Below are 19,657 nucleotides of genomic sequence, written 5' to 3'. Positions count from 1 at the left end.
ACAAGTGATCCATTATATGTGTTTACCTGAAACAGTATCGCTCCAAGAACACACCAAGTGAAAGGTCATTCTTTCCATAGAACTCCATGGTCACAATCCTGTCCTCAACAAAATCAACGAGAATGATCTCATCAATCAAACTGTAATATTGTTGGTGGTAATGATCGAGTACAGGAGATTACCATGGGCTGACACAGGGGTTTGGGGCATTACTGGATTGAGCTGAGGAGCTGCTGAAGAGGACGCACAGTCGCTGATGATTGACAGGCGTTAAACAGTCCATCTGAGAATCAAGAACACCAATATCTTAAGATAACAGAAGGAAAAAAATCTAAATAATGCAAACGTACCTTGGGAGTCAAGCTCATTTCACTCTGTTTGCTGGGTTTGTCATCTTCACTATCAGCCTTCAGCGGCCCTCTGATAGGTGGCGATGGCATTTCCTCACTTTTAATGTGGCCGTTCCCCAAACTGGCTGTATTGACTATATTGAAAGGGTCATTGGCTTCCCTCTGCCGGATTCGCCCTCCCTTTGCTCTGTACTCTGCCAGCATATTGGCAAGATCCTGGCTGCTGCTCAGTTGCTCAACAATACGCGTACTGGTGAGTCCATGGCACGGTAAGTAGTCCACAGGCTTAATTGAAGCAAAACCGTTGGCCTGACTGCTAGCCATTGAGGTTGATGCAGAGTCTTTAAGAAGCTGCCGCTTCCGACGTCCATCAAGTTCTCTGAAATCCTTGTTGAGGAGGGGAGATAGGTAGACCTACAATACAGAAGGCAGATGTCAGCATGAGTGCAAAACTATCTTGACACTATCACATGCAGAGTTCAATCGTGATGTGAAATGTAATCTATTGGATATTTTTAACATTTCTAACTAATAAAAACTTCTCCACAACAATATCTCAGACCCGCGTTGTGTGCTTCCCACTCATTAGATGCTCTCTGCACTTTAAAGTGAAACCTGAGCCTACTAATGCAGGTGCATTTATACAGAGACATGATTACACACAGATGCGTTCTATTTATTATCAGCAGTCAACCTTGGAACCTTCAAAAGATTCTCACTGAAAGTAAAGGTGCCGAATTATTGCACGCCCACATTTTAGCTTTTTATTTGCAAAAAAGGTTCAAAATATCACCAAAAAATTGCTCTACTTTACAATTGTGTCCTACTTTTTGTTGATTCTTGACAAAAAATAAATGATTTTATCCCACATTACATTTTGAACAGTGTTTTAATAATAATACCTGACTGATCAGGTGTCTTCTCAGAGAAATACATTGATAAGCACTCAGCAGTTATATTAATATTGCATTGATTAACACTCCTTGAGTGATCCGCCCCAAATATGCTTCATGTATGTGGATTCTTGTTGAAATTGTATGGTCGTCATAGCCCGTCTGCTAAGTTTTCTATGTGGAAACATCCGTCAATTAAAAATTTGAACAGGTGTGCAGTGAATTAAAAATTCAAATATAGATTTGGGATTGCATTTGAAGAATCAGCAAAGAGGCTATTGCAATGGGGAGGCATCACTTCATAGGAAATGTAGCAGAAACCTTATGGTCTCTCAAAAAAAATTTGTAGTTTTTTTCTTAACTAAAGTATTACTGAGAAAATTTGAATATTATCTTAGATCAGCATTCTTCTCAATTATAATGCCTTAACTCTCCCGAATCAACTTAAGACAGACTTCTTAAAGACACACAAATCCTTTGCTCGCGTTTTGAACTACGCATGTGCTAACTGTGTACAAAACTAAAGCTTTTCACAGTATTCTTAATTTTCTGAGTTTTATGGTTTTAATAAGCTGAAACTTTCAGTCAGAAGAAATGTAGCTGCCTGAAATACGTGGAGCTGCTTGAGATATGTGAATTTCGGCATAATCACTCAATAAAATTATATATTCAATTTAAACAACTTTTACATGATATTCAAACTTCGGGTACGACCATCTATAATTTTTGTAGATACCTTTTCAGGGAAGTAATCCCTGCTGGGGCAGTTTATTCCAGCAGCTGTGAGAAGGAACGGTTCTCGGAATGTAATAAAGGGCGAAATGCACAAAATTATGTCCTTCAACTCCTGCTTGAAGACAGCTGAGATGGACTTCAAGTGGTCATCAGTCGAAGTCACCTGCTCTGCCACAAATAAGCCTGTATCATCCTGCAGGGGGTCTCGGAACAATCTGGGCGTTGACGTTTCTGTTCCCTTATCCTCTGTGCTTTCAAACAATTCCTTTTCTTGATTTCCTTGTTCCCAAGTATACTCATCAGAGGTTCTCCGAAACATGTTGTCTTTCTCTTGCTGATCTGCTTCCATGAGAAATGGTGGAGATACTGAGAGAGGAGGAGCGGTGGAAAATGGTGAAGAACAAAAACTTTCTTTGACTCCAGTTTCTTCACTTTGTATAGAGGATGCACATGATCTTGGATGGTCTTGGCTAGTTTCCATTCCAGGGGGAAATGTGTCTTCTGGCTGTCCAGGCATACCAGAATAATCATTAGATGTTTTCCCCGTTGTGTCATGGGTCTCCATCTCACTCTGTTGTGCTTCGGCTTCACCCTTGGAAGACATTCCGTCCAGAAGGCAAGGGAAAGATGTGCTCTGGGGCAAACTAGGTGGCATGGCAAACTCATCCATGAGGAAGGAGATCTCCAACTGGGAGTGATAGGCCACGCACACCATTATCATGATGATCTCCTTCACACGGGCCAGCTCATACTCAGAGGCGCCACGAAGCTTGATGGAGCAGCCCAAGTGGGCAGCGCAGCCTTCAAAGAGCATCAGCGTCTTGACATCATCTATGAACGCACACAACACAATCACATTGGGTGCATTAGACAATTTTACTTTGACACAATAAGGGCATGGTAAACACTCACCGTTAGCCAGGGTAAAGGGCTGCATGTAAAATTTATGGCAAGTACCCAGTCGAGGTTTGGTAAGAAGCTGATCCATGGACATCAGAAGATCACCTTGGGTCATCCGACTCACTCGATCTAAGACTTGCTAAATTAAAAATGTAGTACAGGAAATATAGCCTTCGTTACATTTTTGTCTTTTGGCTAAAAAGGAGGGTAGACATTAGTGTCAAGGAAGTATGTTAAAGTAAACAGCTTTTCACTTATATAGACACCTACATAAAACTTGACAGGGTACTCAATAAAAAGGCTGCAATTGACAGTGCTAGAAATATAATTCATTTTGACTGGAAGAGGTTTGGCTGTGAATAATCTGTGTCAGCCCTCCCAGTCGAATTGACTGTGGCCGTGGTGCGGCACCCTGTCCTCCCAGTCTAAACTAAATGGATTAAATTGTTGTCAATGGCAGGGATTGAGTTGAATACCAGCTGACTGGTGTTTTCACAAAGATCTTCAATTGTTTCCTGCAACAATCCATCATCCCATCCTGCCGGAAATCGGCCACCATTATCCCTGTCCCTAAAAAGTCAACCATTGACAGCCTGAATGATTATAGGCCTGTTGCACTTATGCTTGTGATCATGGAGTGCTTTGAAAAGTTGGTCGCCAGCTATATCAGGGATACAATCTCTCCCTCAGGTGACCCTCACCAGTTTGCTTATAGAGCAAATAGGTCCACCGACGACACCATCGCCGTAGCTCTACACACAACACTGAGCCACATGGAGCACCATGGGAACTACGTGAGGATGATTTTCATTGACTATAGCTCAGCCAACACTATAATACCGGACATTCTGGCTGACAAACTCTCACACCTTGGACTATCTTCTTCCATCTGCTACTGAATTAAGAACTTCTTAATCAAGTGTCCACAAACTGTTAGACTTGGTCTCCAACGCTCTTCCTCCATTACACTGAGCCTTGGCTTCCCTCAAAGCTGTGCACCGAGTCCCCCTTCTGTACTCCCTGTACACATACAACTGTACCGACCCACCAGTCTAACTCCATCATCAAATTTGCCAATGACACCACTTTGGTCGGACTCATCCCAGGGGGGGAGGAGTCTGCTTACAGAGATGAGGTCAACAAACTGTCTTCGTGTAGTTTGGGGAACAATCTCACACTAAACACCACGAAAACTAAAGAAAACTTTCGAAAACGCAGCACAGATCTGGCCCCACTCCTCATAAATGGAATATGTGTAGACAGGGTCGGTTCCTTTAAATGTCTGGGGGTCCATGTCACGGATCACCAGTGCCGTGGTCTACAAACACCACGGCAGTGGTGAGGAAGGCCCAGAAACGACTCACTTTCCTCAGGGTACTCAGGAGGAACAACTTGGACACTAAGCTTCTGGAAACCTATAGAGCCACTGTGGAGAGCATCCTGGCATACTGCATTACGGTGTGTTACGCTGGAAGTACTGCAGCAAACAAAAAGGCCATGCAAAGAGTGATTAACACTGCCCAGAAGATCGTCGGCTGCTCTCTGCCCTCATTGGATGACATTGCCAACCCTCGCTACCTCAGCAGAGCCAGCAACATTGTCAGGGACCATACGACCCTGGTCACAACCTGTTCCAGCTGCTGCCCTCTGGCAAACGGTACAGGTCTCACAAAGCACGGACAAATAGACTTAAGGACGGCTTTTTCCCCCACAGCCATCAGGACTCTAAACTTGCGTTAGCACGACACACAATCCCTTCTGTGCAATAAATTCAGGGTGTCCAATAAGAATGTGCAAGGAGTAGCACTACCAATTTCGCTATAAGCAGCTGTGTATGATGACAATAGAGGCTTTTGATTTGATTTGATTGGAAATGATTCAGTTCATTGGCCCACTCCGTCTCCGGACTCCAGGTCTCTCTCACTGATGCCTCCATGACACTTCTGGGCGTGCAAAAACAATGTGCAATATCTTAGATTGTGCAATATTTTAGAATTTATCTGGCCGGGATTTGACTTTATATACTTTTATATTACTATTTGGACGTGGACGTTGACTGCTGAGCTTCTAAGGAGAATACAAGCATTGGAAATGAAATGCTACAGGACGGTTCTCGGTATCACCTACAGAGACCGGGTATCAAACGATGAAATTCGGGGTCTAAAAACTGCTCATGTAGACAAGTATGAAGACCTCCTGGCAATCGTAAAGAAGAAGAAGCTCAAGTGGTACGGCCACGTCGTCAGGGGTAATGGACTTTCCAAAGTCATTCTCCAAGGAAATGTCAGTGGCAAACGCAGACGAGGTGCCCAGAGGAAATTGTAGACGGACAATATCAAGGAGTGGACGGGATATGGCCTCAACGCAACGCAATTAGTCGCCCGCGACCAAGAGAAATGGAGAAAAATGGTTCAAGAATCTTCATCACGGTGCCCCTACAACCCTGGTGGGTTACGGGACCGTAAGTAAGTAAGTATTACTATTTATGTATTTACTGGGTTATACGCAGCAGTGTATGACGACAATAAAGGCTTTTGTTTGATTTGATATTACCTTCATAGTGTGAAAAGGGTGGAGGGACGACGGTTAAAAAGTGCTTCCTAAGAAGTCATAACTGACCGGTTTGACGTTGATCACCAGGGTGATACCGTGCTCCAGCAACATGTCCTGAGCAATACGAGACACTGTCTTTTCCACAAGCACCAGGTTTGGTCGGACATCCACGATCCGCTGAACGTAATTCTTCAAAAACTCTCGCTCCTAAATCAAAGGCAAAACATTGGTGTATCTGAAAATTGAAGGGAAAATTCTCCAGCCAAAAATAAAATTAAAAACTGACTTGCAGGACAATGGGCTCAATGCATGTGAATTTAGTTTCCTCTCTGTAAAGATACTCGATAGAGCACTTCAACAGCAAGATTTTGGGGTTCTTGATGTAGGAATTCATCTATAGAAACAAAAGGAGGCATTTTTTATAATACAGCTCAGCCTTAAGAAGAAGCAAAGTGGTGGTAAAACAGGTAATGGAACAAAAATACAACGGTCATTGCGTTACAAAGAAGGGCAATTATGAACTTGTTTGGTCAACAGTACAGGAATACGTCATCTTGCATTTCAAGCAGACGTGTTGAGTTACCGATATACTTGCTGTGTTTCAATTTTAAAAAATGGTTATCATACAAATGCATACTGTAATTATGACTATGACTGTGTTACCATCGATTGGTGAACAGAGTTGAGGCTCACTACACAAGCATAGCATGCAGTGCATTGAGTTCCAGATGCATCATTTGGAGGATAGATTGTTTTTGTCTTCCTCGTGATGGAGGCAACATTTTTTCCTGTCTTACCTCCTCCTCTACATCAGGTTATGCCTGAATGTTTCAGTAAATACTCGGATGTATCACAAATCAAATTAATTAGGAACTTAGTAAATAATCTTTGTTCGTTGCAATCTCATTTTTCAACAAACTTGACCAAATATGTATTTGCAAATGTTGAACTAGATCTTGATGAATAAATAAATTAATTAGACCAGGGACGTGCAAACTATTCCACAAAGGGCCATAGTGTGTGCAGGTTTTCATTCCAACCCATAAAGAGGACACCTTTTCGCCAATCAGGTGTCCTTCAATTGCAATCAATCGATTGCAATCAGGTGCTTCTTGTTTTCTGCAGAAACCACATTGGTTAAACTGTTTATGTTGGATCAGTTGGAACAAAAACCTGCAGCCACAACGGCCCCAGAAGACCGATTTGCAAACCCCTGGGTTAAACTGTCTGTACTGGGCTGGTTGGAACAAAAACCTGCACCCACAGCAGCCCTCAAGGACCAGTTTGCCCACCCCTGGTATAAACAAAGTGAACTTGCGAAAATCTTCAGTCTTTTCCCTTGTCAAGATATGTTTTGTATTCAAATGACAACGTAGAGATTGAGTGCGTTGGTGCTATGCAAAATTTTTGATGCAGTTTACACAGCCATACATTAACTTTTCCATCAGGTACTTTTTTTTATTAATAACAATGATTTTTTGTTTAGAGCATAATCAGTATAACAGGAATAGAGTGAACAGTGAAAAATGTTCCGCAAACATTTTTTGTTTCTAATTAATCATCAGGATTACAGTACTGCGCATAGCACATAAAAATGTAGCAACAATGTTCAAGGCTTTCGTTGGTTTTCTGATTTTTATTAACTCATTGGCTGCCATCGACAGCGTAAAGTTATTTTCACTGTCACTCAAAACATTAGTTAATCTTTCCCCCCCTAATTTCACTGTTGAAAATTTAATCAGATATAACTTTAAACAATGCTACAGTTTTGGATTATGCTCCCTGCAGTCTTTCTGCTCTTTGTTATATTAATTATTAATTATTGGTGTCAGACATACCTTTTTGTGAGCGATATTCTTGGTGCATACAAAACCATTAACCACAGTTGAATCGAATTTTCTTCCTCCTGGAATCTAAACACCAAGATCAATCAATCAAAGGTACAAAATAGCTGAATGTGGTTTGCATGTTTCTTTACTTTTTTAATATGGACCAACTGTCTTATGTCCATGTCGTCATCGCAGTTACGAACATCTGGCCGCACGGTTTGGACCACCTGTCGGACAACAGGGACAATGATGTCCCGCCAGGAGAGTGATAGTGACTCGCTGTAGAGAAGCTGCTGGAGCAGTGCCATCATATGGCTGTGATTGGCAGAGCTAAGAAAATGTGGGGAAAACATTTTGTTTTAGAATATGTACAACTCTTTAGAATCATGTTTACTTGTTTAGGCTCATGTTTTATTGACCAGATAGGTTTTCGGTAAATCTTCACTCACAGTAGCCTCTCCATGGCCTTTTTCTCTCCATTCTCTTCTCTGAGCTGATCCAGGGAACTGTGGTGCCAACCCAGAGGCGTAAACAGCATCTCTTTAGCCTTTTCTTCCACGCGGCGATTAAAGAGAGACTCTATAGGAGGGGTGGACAATTCATTTTTTCAAGGGGGCACTTGAAAAAATATAAACAAACTGGAAAGGAGGCATGCCAATATGATAATCAATTGTCAGCTGCCTCCGGAGTCAAGCAAGCTAAAAATGCGTGACATGAATTTCTTCAGCCTGACGGAATCCCTTGCCACCGATATCCACCACCGGGTTTTGGGGTTGCCGCCAAGACAGGCGCCGACCACCTTGTAGCCGCAGCTCTGTTCTGCCCCCTTAGCAAGAGGCGTGGAACATGGTCCACTCGGACTCAGTGTCCCTTGCCTCTTCTCAGACATGAGAAGTGTGTTGTTTTTTTGCATGGTTGTTATTCCTTTTATCACATTAATAAATAATATTCTTATTATTCTCTCATGTTTGTGTTTCTCACATCTATCATACAAAATTGCAACAATGTGACCATTTTTAAAGGGATCAGTAGGTAGTTTTTTTGTGGCCCGTTAAAAACCCAAATGAAGTTCTGGAACAAATACTTTTTTTTTTTTAAATGGTGGTACCACTGAGCTCTAAGGCTAACTATAAAGATGACACTTGGGAACCATAAATGTGGCACAATTGGTAATTTTAAAAGAATGTAATCACTATAATTATAAAACAAAAATTAGTGAATTTGTCTTGTTTGTGATTTACTTGGTTTGTTTTGTATCCTCTGCATTGTGTAGCTAATGAGGGGTTGATTTGGACCCAAACAGTTCTTTTGCGGCACTCTAACTAAACTATTGTATGTGTGTTGAAGGATGCTACCTTTAATGAAGGCATCGCTGATCACAATGTTCTGTCCTCCATCTTCTGACATCAAAAATTCAGCTGAGAAAAAGAGCTAGTCAGTAATAGGAGCAGCATTTATCCAGACTTGGCTCACCAAGTCATGTCTTGTATGGGACATGAACAAACCTTTCTGCTCTGCAGTGGAACGCACATGTGAATTCTTGGACTCTTTCTTAATGTGGAAATTGACGTTGTTGTGCTCCATGTTGAGGCTGATGGAAGCAGCCGAGTCACTGTCAACCACGGACTGGGAGCTACTGACGGACGTCCTTTTGCTCTGGCTGGCAGAGCCTGGACAGGAAAACAGACATACAGTACTCAAAGTGGACAATCAAGAAAGCTTACTTTCCTTAAAACCAAAAAATGACACACTTGTTATGTTGTAGTCAGACTCCTCTGCTAGCTGATCCATGTCACTGTCGTCAAACTTAATGTCCTTAAACCAGGATGGCTCAGAATGTCCCTCCACTGAGTTAACGCTGTCACTGTCTGGAGACGGGGTTTCGGAGTACTCTGTGCTCTGTGGAGCAAATAATTAGTCTAAGGAAAAGGCACGAGCTCCAGAAAACACCAAGAAGTTCAACATACCTGCAGGGCACGGTAAAGGGCATACTCATCTCTGAAAAGCTGGTCGTTGTGTGTGATGCAGTCGAGCCAGCGGCCGTCCACCAATGCCTGTCCGATGGCAATTGCCTGTGCCCTGAAAGAAAGAAAATCTCAGAACAATACAACAATGTCTTTGGAGAGCTTCTTCAGTAGAAAAAAATGGGACAAAAATAAATAAAAATGCATAGAACATATGAGAAATTATGGTCATCTGTATTACCGTATTTACATATAAGCTGCATAAAAGGTTAAAAAGTATTTTTTTATATGCAAATGAGTGTCTCGAGATACAAAAAAAAGAGACGAAAATAGATTTTGACAATATTCTCGCGGTTGCATTGATTCTCTCTTTGGAAACCTTCTACACTCTACTGGGCTCTCATTCGCTGTCTCACAACAACCCTCCATGTTTCTTTGACTGCCCCTGTCTGCCTAAACTTATGCTTGGAAGAAGTTGTGGCCGAGTGCCTTCAATGGATTCAGGTTCTCATCAAGATATACTTATGTCTTTTTTCAAATTGAATAATTTGATATTTCGCATTTACAAAGACAGGGCGGCCCGGCAACTGAGTGGTTAGCATGTTGGCCTCACAATGGGGGTGGGGGGCTATCCAGGGTTCGAATACAGGTCGGTCCACCTGTGTGGGGTTTGCCTGTTCTGCGTGGGTTTCCTCCCACATTCCAAAGACATGCATGGTAGGCTGATTGGACACCCAAAATTGCTCCTAGGTGTGATTGTGAGCATGAATGGTTATTTGTCTCCTTGTGCCCTGCGATTGGCTGGCCACCAATTTAGGGTGTGCCCCGCCTCTGGCCCGAAGTCAGCTGTAATAGGCTCCAGCAGAAGATAACAAGGTTCAGAAAATTTGAAAGATAAAGTACTGCTATACTATTAACCAATTAATTTCATAAGTAGAAGTACGACTGTATTAAGATAGAGAGTGCTTACTTTGTCACCTGTGGTTGTACAGTTTAACTTCATTGTAATGGTTTGCTTGATTCACATTTTTTTCAGGGACTGTGCTATCTTTTATACAAAAGTCACCTTGCGTTATTCAATTTTGTCATACGCTGCTGAGGGTATGATGACTCCTAAGCTTTTTGTCAAGTCAATGATGACGACAATGCCTATGTCTGATTTTCATTTTCATCACCATGTTTGGTAAAAAAATGTTCGATTTACAATCTTAAATTGAGAATTTCCCAGTCCCAAAACAGATTTTCTTCAAGTTTTTCATTCCTGATAATCGAATGAAATAAAGAACTTACAATCCCTCTCTTAAAAAGTATGTAACCTAAAATATCAATTGACTTGGTACCTGTTGGAGATGGTGCCATTCCTGAGTAGCCAGTTCACCAGCTCCTTTCCCACAATACAATTAGGGTAGGTCCTCAGCCAGTACCTGTGGTCCTGAAACTCCATCCCTGTGTTGTTGTGACAGATCTTTTTCCACAATTCCTTTAGTTGTGAAGAGTCCTGTAAAGACAGTGATAACTTCAAATATGAGTGATATCTGCACCATCTAAGCCAGTGGTCTCAAACCGGTTCCACATAGGGCCGCTGTGGGTCCTGGTTTTTGTTCCAACCGATCCAGTGCCGACATTTTAACCAATCGGGTGTCTTTAAAATAAGTAGCACCTGACTCTAATTAACTGATTGCACTTGCAAAAGGTATCCTTGTTGAGTTGGAATGAAAACCTGCACCCACTGCGGCCCTTTGAGGACCGATTTGAGACCACTGATCTAAGCTAAGTATGTAACAGTAAGAAGAAGCTAGCTACAAGAAGGCTCTTTCGCTCCTCCTCGCTGTGGTCCAGTTTTGTGATGCTCTTGGCGCCTGACAAGGATCGGGTAGTGGGTGGGCTGACTGAGCTGTCGTATGAAGGCACCATGGAGCCAGAGCGATCCAGAGAAAGGTTAGAAACGCTGGCTGACCTAGAAAGGACAATTCTCAGAAATTGTAGCTACTGTAACATTATTTTTTCTGGACAAGAGGCTCACTGGAATATATAATTGTCATAATAGTTTCATTCGACACACCTTTTCCTTGTGGGAGATTTTCCCAAATCTTCTTGCAGCGTGGCCAGTCTAGATGGAAGGACACTCTTCTGAGCATCTTGATGGGTCATGCTTTGGAGCACAAAAGCAAACAAGCATGGACTCGATTATAACATTTATTATTCCTGCCATTATCTTCCTATAAGTGCTAAATGCCATTTTATGCATGCTTAACATTTTTCTCCTCTACAGAAAGCATTTGGCTGAAAAGAAATAGAGAAAACAAACACTAACACTCACGTTTTTCTCATCCCAATAGGAGTTTTTCTAGGCAAGGAAAGAGAGATGGAGAGAGGGTGATAAAGACAAGAGAAAGTGATAGAGAAACAATTTCTTTGAGGCAGGTAATAAGAAGCAATGGGGGAGTTGCCGCTACTCATGCCAGGGGAGGAAAAATAGCAAGCTGACATAAAATGAACACATTAGCAGACAATGACACTGAAACAATTTACATTTTAAAGAAAGCAATATTTTTTTATCAACATTGTGATCGATCAGAACGAAGGAGTTATTACATGCATCAATAAAGTCAGCATTTTTTTCCTTTTATAAATTGAATACTGAGTTGTATAGAGTGCCTCATGGATAGATCACAAATTCTTTCAGTCACGACCATTAAATCAGAAACAATGCATTTCTGGAAAATGATGGGTCAGGTTTAAGAACTATACTGTAATCCTTCACCACTTTGTGGCTTCAACATTTGTGGTTTCAGTACATTGCGTTTTTTTTTATCTTAAATATAAAGTGAATTGATAAAAATGTTAAAAATCGACGCTGAACCTCACGAGTGGAATATAGATAAAAAAAATGGCGGATAAAAATGGCAGAAATCGGGCACGGCTTCTTCTTCGGTGCTGAAATTGGTGGCAGATGAAGCGAAATTTCACCATATAAAAAGAATGACGCACCGAAAATACAAACAGCCAAGAAAGACGTTGCGACTTTTCTTCAGATTACATTATACATACTTTTCGCATCATGCACAGAAATAATAATAATGTAGTGTTGCGTCAATAATATTGCTTTTTCTATGGATTGCCAAAAAAAAGTCAGGATCCTGCAGTTCATCCGGACTGCAGCTGCCAAAGTCTTTACAAATAAAAGGAAACTGAACAATATGACAATAGCCATGAAATTGTTACAGTGGCTTCCTCTAAGTTGTCGTTTGTTTCAGCAGAAACTTCATTGTTTAAGCGGTCTGTGCAGAATCGATTAAAGCGAAAACTAGGATCCATAGTGAGCCTTGGGTTTGGAGATTACTGGTTTAGGTCATTGGGAGACGGGCTGGTGTGTGTTGCAAGAACAACAACAAAGCAGGGTGAGGCCGTATTCAATTATTATTAGATGGGTGAAGCGGTCAGTATTCATTTATGATTAAAAGTCTGTCAAGCGATACCCATAAACCTTGTAAAGCGGAACAGAAACTGAATAAATTAATCTATAAATGTCATGTGACAGCGAAAGAGATGTTAGACAGTACTGCGGCATGACCAAGAACAAAGCACATTAAAGTTAGCGAGAACACAAATTCATGATGGTTTCACCTCTGCCAAGTGAGATCTTCCTCCAGGAAGATGTTTCTGCTTGCCTTACGTCCACCCACGGGTGTCCGCGGTTCGTTGGGTTCCATTGCACACACTGAGCAGGAAGAGTCCGACAAGACGTTTAGGTCCTCGCCAATTGACCCTGACTCCGTCGAGTAGGCGTAGTTGAGCGCAATTTTCCGACAGTATGTACAGGCCCGGAGGTCTCCTAAGAAATTATGGATTGATTACATCTAAATCAAGTGAAGTAAGTCTTAGGGCTTAGTGTATTTGATTCTATTTATTTCCTTTGCCTACCTGTATAGCCCATGAACTTTCCAGGTATTTCTTGGTTGCAACAGCGGCTGCAAAAGATTTGTCCGCATAGCCTGCAGTGGTGCCGCCGACGAAATGTTGTAAACTTCTCGTTGCAATCATAGCACTCCTTACACTGGCTGTCTGGCATCCAATACTGCTTCAGGTCACTGTCCTGGTGCCAAAGGCATCAATTTCATTCTTCAGGCCCGATTTAAAATACTCACACATAAAATCAAGGAAGAGTAAAACAATATATGTTTCAGCCTCTTGACTCTCCATAAATTTAATCATACTTCCCATGGGTTGAGGTTTTTGGATGATTTTCCTAATCCAAAACTCAGATGAGTAATCAATTGAAAACAAATTAAGTGTGGTCATGTGGTAAAGACAGAACTACATTGATTGAATGAGTATTATATGATCCGAGGATGAATGCTTAACTTGAAATTAAAACATAAAAAAGCCTTTTCACACTTCCTTCACTTGCTTATATCACTTTTCTTCCTCATTATTTAACTAACTAATTGACCCAGAACGCAAAGACACATGGTTACATCCTAATTGGTAGATAAATAACAATAAGTATCAAACATTGACATGGTTACACCTGTGCAAGTTATTTTTTTCAAATTGCACATTGTGCAAATTAACTGGATTTTAAAAGTGAATTTATATACACAGACACATTAATACCTTCACATACGAGTACCCCAAAATATGAGAAATTTAAGATACAAGGAAAATTCTGAGCAAATATTTGCCTTGAGATACGAGACAAATTTGAGGTATGGGCCATACTTGGAACTCAATATCAATTAACATACGTGAACTCCCGTCTCTGAACCTATTCGCCAATCATCTTAAAACCTGACTGTTAGACAAACAAAAAAGGAATCACAATTCTGTCTAAAACTGTGCTGTGTGTGTGTGTGTGTGTGTGTGTGTGTGTGTGTGTGTGTGTGTGTGTGTGTGTGTGTGTGTGTGTGTGTGTGTGTGTGTGTGTGTGTGTGTGTGTGTGTGTATCTTCAACCTACACAAGGGCATAAAGATGGAAATTAGCCCTCGGCTACAATCTTACATATGTTCATTAACATGAATATGAATATGTTCATTATTATGTGCTGTCCCTTATTAAATAACTTAAACTCAAACTCAAGTATGAAAAGTATGGTAAAAAAATAGATTCAAATGCAGGGATTATTGCATTTTTTGGGGGAAGGGCGGGGAGTGGGTGTACCTGACTCTTTCCATCCATGATTTCCTTGAGCCGTTTTAGTGCAGTGCGGAGCTGGACAGCTGTCCGTGGGTCGTGATTGTTTAGTGGGGTATCCGACTTTCTGCTGCTATCTGGAAAGTGTTTGTATACAAATATACAAATGAATAACTAACTGAAAGCAAACATGAAAATTCAGGTCCATCAATTTTGGGATAACGAGACAATCCCTAGTGCTGGGGTAGGGAACCTATGGCTCGGGAGCCAAATGTGGCTATTTTGATGCGTGCATATGGCTCTCCGCTAACCAGTGAGCTAAAATATGGAAATCGTTAATGAGAGAGCCGAGATCCAAATGCACCTATAGGACTATTACATTAACACTCTAGGTCATCTTATTTTTTTTGCCCAATGCTGTATGTATTTTTATGTATTGCACATACAGTTGTAAAAGTCTATGCATATTGGTTATCATAGTTGTTCCAACCAAGAATATTTGAAGTAAATTAGCAGTGAACTAAAAACTACGAATAAAAGCAGTCAAAGTCTAAAGCACAGGAGTAATTCAACGCTATCTACATTTTTGTGTGTAGTACCAGAGGCAGTGGAGGTGCGTCTTATGCTATCAGAGTGCGACTTTCGCTGCGATCTTGAACTGGAATGTGAAGGGCTGGATGACCAACTTCGACTCTCCGTCTGAGGGGAAAGAGGTGGATCATCCAGCTTGTCAGAAACTGTAGAGGCAGGACGGGCATCCTCTGTAACCACACATGAATGACAACACTACATGATTAATTATGTTCTACTCACCCTTAAAAGTAAGAATAAACGCTAATGTACGTAAAGAAAAAAATTACATCTTTTACATCTTTGCCAATTCTGATATTTAAAAAAATCTTTCAAAAAGGAAGTATTCTAAAGTTAGTCTTCTCAGTTGAATATTTTAAAATAAGACTAACATTATTTTCCTTTCAAAGTAACATAGTGTTCCCTCGGTTATTGCGGTTAATGGGGACCGGGACCACCCGCGATAAGTGAATTTCCGCAAAGTGGTGATTCCCCTTCAAAAATGCTTAATTTGAATTTAATTCAAAAAAGTTTTTTTTTTTTTTAAATAATTTACCCCCGCCCCCCGTATACAGTACACCATATAGAATACGGGTACAGAGAGTGAAATTCATGTTATAACAAAAAACTGCAAAATATGTTGTTTCAATATAATATTTGTTTTTTTTTTCCAAAAAAAATCTGCGAAGTTCTGAGTCCGCGGTAGCTGAACCGCGAAGTCGTGAGGGAACACTGTATTTGTATGGAAGTAAACATTGTGAATCAGGGACTGGCTTATTCGCAAGATATTGAAAAGTGAAACAATTTTAAGACAATTTAAAGAGTGTGGCTTATACGTGGGGCGGCTTATATGCAAGTAAATATGGTATGTCCTCTTTGGGTCTCCGTTATGAGGTTGATGCAAAACAAAATTGGCTGGTACGAAGCCATGTTTGCACAATCGCCCCTGAGCCAACATTCCTTATTGGTCTCTGTATTGTACTAAGGAAAAGCAAAGAATTATTGGTCTGGTTGGGTTTGTGTGTACCAGAAAAAATAACCCAAAGTTGTAAAAGGCTACCCTCAAACTTGCCGACCATTCCTGGACTAATCCTTTTTTTGAAGGAGCTGAAACGGAAACTAATACTTGATTTTCACCGGGACATGAAGCACCAATTGAAGTAAGAGAAGCCGGCTTGCTGCTTGTTAGATGCTAAATGCAGCCGTAAAAGCTGCAAATGTAGTAATTTTTGTCTAAAACTTTGCATTCATGGAATAAATGAGCCCAAAGTAGCACTTTTTGATCATAAAAATGCGACTCCGAGTTAAAAAAATCGATTTAAAAAAAAAACTGGGGCCCAAATTCAGACCTCAAGTGCAGTAACATCCTAGACTCTAGAGTCATACATTTGCAATGTTCTATTCAAAACCGCATGCAAATCGGCTGTAAGGTTTTGTCTCCATTTTGTCCAATGTCAATGGACACACTAACACACACAAACATTCTCGGAAATATGTATAGATACAATGAATTTATGCAGAGACTATCATTGGACATGGAGCATCAATGGTTATGGCAAATTAGTGACATGGTCTCTGACCTTTGTTGCTGAAGCGAAACAGGTTGACAAATGAACTGTATGCTGATCGCAGTGGAGGTTCCTCCTGCTCTGGCGTGAGTGGCTTGAAGTGTGTCAAATGGGAAGGGCTTGTAGGTGAGATGATAGTTTGTTCAACACTCCAGTCCGATGAGGACGATGGCACTGACTTGTCCCCGGAGGCCATCTCCTGCAGTGTCCTTCAAGGGAGGTGGAAAATGTGAGTATACTACTTCTACAAGCAAGCAGCAGAAAGAACACCAAACATCTTTATCTTTCAAAAATGGTATGAGTGTGAATGGTTGTTTGTCTCCTGGTGCCCTGTGATTGGCTAGTCCCTGGCCTCTGGCCCCAAGTCAACTGGGAAATAATAGACCCCCCCCCCCCCCCCGACCCCCCCCCCCCCCCACACACACACCCACACACACGACCCCCCCCCCCCCCCCACACACACACACACCCAACCCCGCCCCACCCCCTTAAGGATGAAGCGGTTCAGAAAACGAGATGAACTGAGGACTGTGTTTTTCTGAAGTATTATTTGAAAAAAAAGTTAATTACGCTCCCGTGAATACGACCCTACCCACGGAAAAAAATAAAATAAAAAGACACGTACACAAACTCGGTGATAAAAGTTTAAAAAAAAACGCTACAATCTCTAGGGAATATCGATGAGATCGTAACCAGGAACCGATATAAACACACACTTCTATTACGAACCAACTTCCTTCTCCATACATTGACCAACTCTGTCATCAATGCATTGCAAGAAACCACTACTATATTTTACTTACTCTTTGAAGAACTGCCCGAACATTACAGATCATGCCATTTGCTTTCATCAAATGTCAAGAAAATTGCAGAAGTGCTAACATCACGCTACTCGCCCTGTCATGTGACCACAATGGCGTGACAAACATTACATGAGTGGGGTTGAATATGTATCAAACATCAGCTAGATCTTCCTAGCCTTACTTAAAAACAAATGAGTCAGCGCAGTGAACGGTCCATACAACAAATATTCGCAACTGCAGTGGTGCAAATAGTGACTTAAAGCTTCACCCAGGGCACAATTGTCATTTAAAATAGCTTGACACTTGTCATTTGTACCTGCTAGCTTCTGTCAAGGCTCCTATGCTAATCAACCGGATGCTCACAACCCTATTTTTGCCCCATGTTTTTAACTTACCTTATTTATGGGTTATACATCATTGGTTAAATATTTCAAACCAACCAGGCATCCATGATTTAATTTCGAATTGTATCCAGCTCTCACATAAAAATGTCTCATTGCAAACACTAACTCCACCACACGTCAAGTTAAGGGGCAGACATAACAAGTCGATCCGGGACAACAGAGAGGTCGATTTGATATTGCATTGAATTTGAATTGAATGCTTTTATTGTCATTATACAATAACAACTACAAACAATCAGACAAATAAATAATCAAGAAATAATAACAATACATGAAAGAAGCATGATCACTAAATAAGAAACATAACAAATAAATAAGTAGTAAACCACATAAATAAATAGGGAAGTACACATATCACAACAAAAAACAAACAAATTAACAGATAAATAAATAATCAATATATAATCATAATAATAAATAATTAATTAATCCATAAGTAATAATTCAATGAGTAGGGAATTACACAAGCAACAAAAACAACAAACAAATTAACAGATACATATTCAATAAATAATCATAATATCAAAAAAAAAATTAGTTAATAAATATGTAGTCAACAACAAAAACGACATAAATAAGTAGGGAAGCACACAAATATCAACAACAAACTCAATACTCAATAATCATCTGATCTCATCTCATTTTCTGAACCGCTTTATCCTCATTAGGATCGCGGGGGGTGCTGGAGCCTATCCTAGCTGACTTTAGGCCAGAGGCTGGGGACACACTGTATAAAAAACATTATTAAAAGTCATCAAAGCCAATCGTCTTGGGATAGTTTTTTTTCTTCAAAAAATCTGTCACCCAGTAAGCCAGAAAGGCAACTTAAATCCAAACAGGTAAAATCCTTTAGCGACTAATAAAATGAGAGAAAAATGTAATTCCAAAGAAATCATAAAATGTTAATGTTCTATGTGGATTATTGTTGTTGTTTGAATTCTTAATGTTGTGTTATAAGACATGTGTTCATTCGAAAAGGAAACACCCACACACACAAATCCACCCAAAAGAAGACATGACAGTGGTTGTGTGCTATGCCTCTACTGAATACCGATAGCTTCCTCTGGTTCCCCTGCGTATCAACACGGATAGATTTTGTATGCTTGTTATTCCTTTTAAAACATTAATAAATCATTTTCTTATAAATTTCTCTCATTTTTGGGTGTTTCCTCACATCTTTCATACAAAATTGGGACAGTTTGACCAATTTTAAAGGGTTTAGTTGGTACATTTGTGAGGACCGTGTAACAAATTAGAGAATTTACACATAAAGTACTGCTCTACTTCCAAAATTTTCAATCTACGAAAATAGTTCTGGAACCAATTAAATTTGTAAGTAGACGTATGAATATAATGGGGTCAGATGTCAAATCAGTGTGCTTCTTGCAAGCCTGGTGAGATACCATCATTTTGAAACTTAGTGGGTTCATTGAAGTTGAGTTTACAACAATGTCAATAAATAGTTGCGTTGCCAAGGATTTATATTTAATACTGCAAATGGTGATATGTATGGGGTACTGTGGCTTAGTTGGTCAAAGTGCCTGTCTAGTAAACAGGAGATCCTGGGTTCAACTCCCAGCAGTACTTATAACCCATGTCTAATGTTTAATTTACACCTATTGGTTAAAATGTGCACTTCACCTTTTGCACTCCACCTCCTTTATTTGTATTAACGCCTCCCATTTTTATGACTTGTCTTATCTCTAATAAAACCACTGCTGAAGCAGCTTTTCGGCGGGAGATAGCTTAGAGGAGCTTGGAGAGTAGTCACACTCTCGGGCCTCAGGATGGTCCACTCCCCCGCCTCTGCAGACGCGGCCTTCAACTTTCATTCCATCTGCCTCAGTGTGTTTTCCTGTGTTTGAGTTTATTTAAGTGTTGGCCAGTAGCCCCAACAACATTTTTCCACTTTTGCAATTTAAAGCTGAAGTGATGTTCACATCAGCTAGTTGTA

The 19,657-nt window shown here is 40.6% G+C and overlaps 1 protein-coding gene and 1 non-coding gene across 3 annotated transcripts in view; one reads left to right on the top strand and one right to left on the bottom strand.

The window, feature by feature from the left end:
• The window catches only part of pikfyve (phosphoinositide kinase, FYVE finger containing), a 29,622-nt gene extending 12,187 nt beyond the window's left edge, over positions 1-17,435 (bottom strand). The window contains exons 1-24 of one of the 2 annotated variants that reach the window (XM_077728021.1): positions 17,300-17,435; positions 16,509-16,705; positions 14,958-15,119; positions 14,386-14,495; positions 13,149-13,320; positions 12,852-13,059; positions 11,545-11,571; positions 11,287-11,376; positions 11,028-11,181; positions 10,565-10,722; positions 9,228-9,339; positions 9,012-9,159; positions 8,766-8,930; positions 8,616-8,678; positions 7,710-7,839; positions 7,410-7,590; positions 7,270-7,344; positions 5,718-5,825; positions 5,498-5,638; positions 2,891-3,017; positions 1,980-2,809; positions 351-764; positions 183-283; positions 27-98 (exon numbers count right to left, since the gene is read on the bottom strand). In XM_077728021.1, the coding sequence (XP_077584147.1) occupies positions 27-98; positions 183-283; positions 351-764; positions 1,980-2,809; positions 2,891-3,017; positions 5,498-5,638; positions 5,718-5,825; positions 7,270-7,344; positions 7,410-7,590; positions 7,710-7,839; positions 8,616-8,678; positions 8,766-8,930; positions 9,012-9,159; positions 9,228-9,339; positions 10,565-10,722; positions 11,028-11,181; positions 11,287-11,376; positions 11,545-11,571; positions 12,852-13,059; positions 13,149-13,320; positions 14,386-14,495; positions 14,958-15,119; positions 16,509-16,705; positions 17,300-17,322 (3,968 nt within the window). In that variant the 5' untranslated portion in view covers positions 17,323-17,435. The remainder of the gene's footprint in view (positions 1-26; positions 99-182; positions 284-350; positions 765-1,979; positions 2,810-2,890; positions 3,018-5,497; positions 5,639-5,717; positions 5,826-7,269; positions 7,345-7,409; positions 7,591-7,709; positions 7,840-8,615; positions 8,679-8,765; positions 8,931-9,011; positions 9,160-9,227; positions 9,340-10,564; positions 10,723-11,027; positions 11,182-11,286; positions 11,377-11,544; positions 11,572-12,851; positions 13,060-13,148; positions 13,321-14,385; positions 14,496-14,957; positions 15,120-16,508; positions 16,706-17,299) is intronic. The other variant, XM_077728022.1, reaches the window with a different exon arrangement.
• Positions 17,436-19,216: 1,781 nt separating this feature from the next.
• Positions 19,217-19,290, top strand: trnat-agu (transfer RNA threonine (anticodon AGU)). Its single transcript has one exon. It is a non-coding gene; the product is annotated as a tRNA-Thr (tRNA).
• Positions 19,291-19,657: the final 367 nt, after the last annotated feature.

Source organism: Stigmatopora nigra, chromosome 11, assembly GCF_051989575.1.
Source record: "Stigmatopora nigra isolate UIUO_SnigA chromosome 11, RoL_Snig_1.1, whole genome shotgun sequence".
NCBI lineage: Eukaryota > Metazoa > Chordata > Actinopteri > Syngnathiformes > Syngnathidae > Stigmatopora > Stigmatopora nigra.
This window is presented reverse-complemented; position numbering and strand designations above follow the sequence as displayed.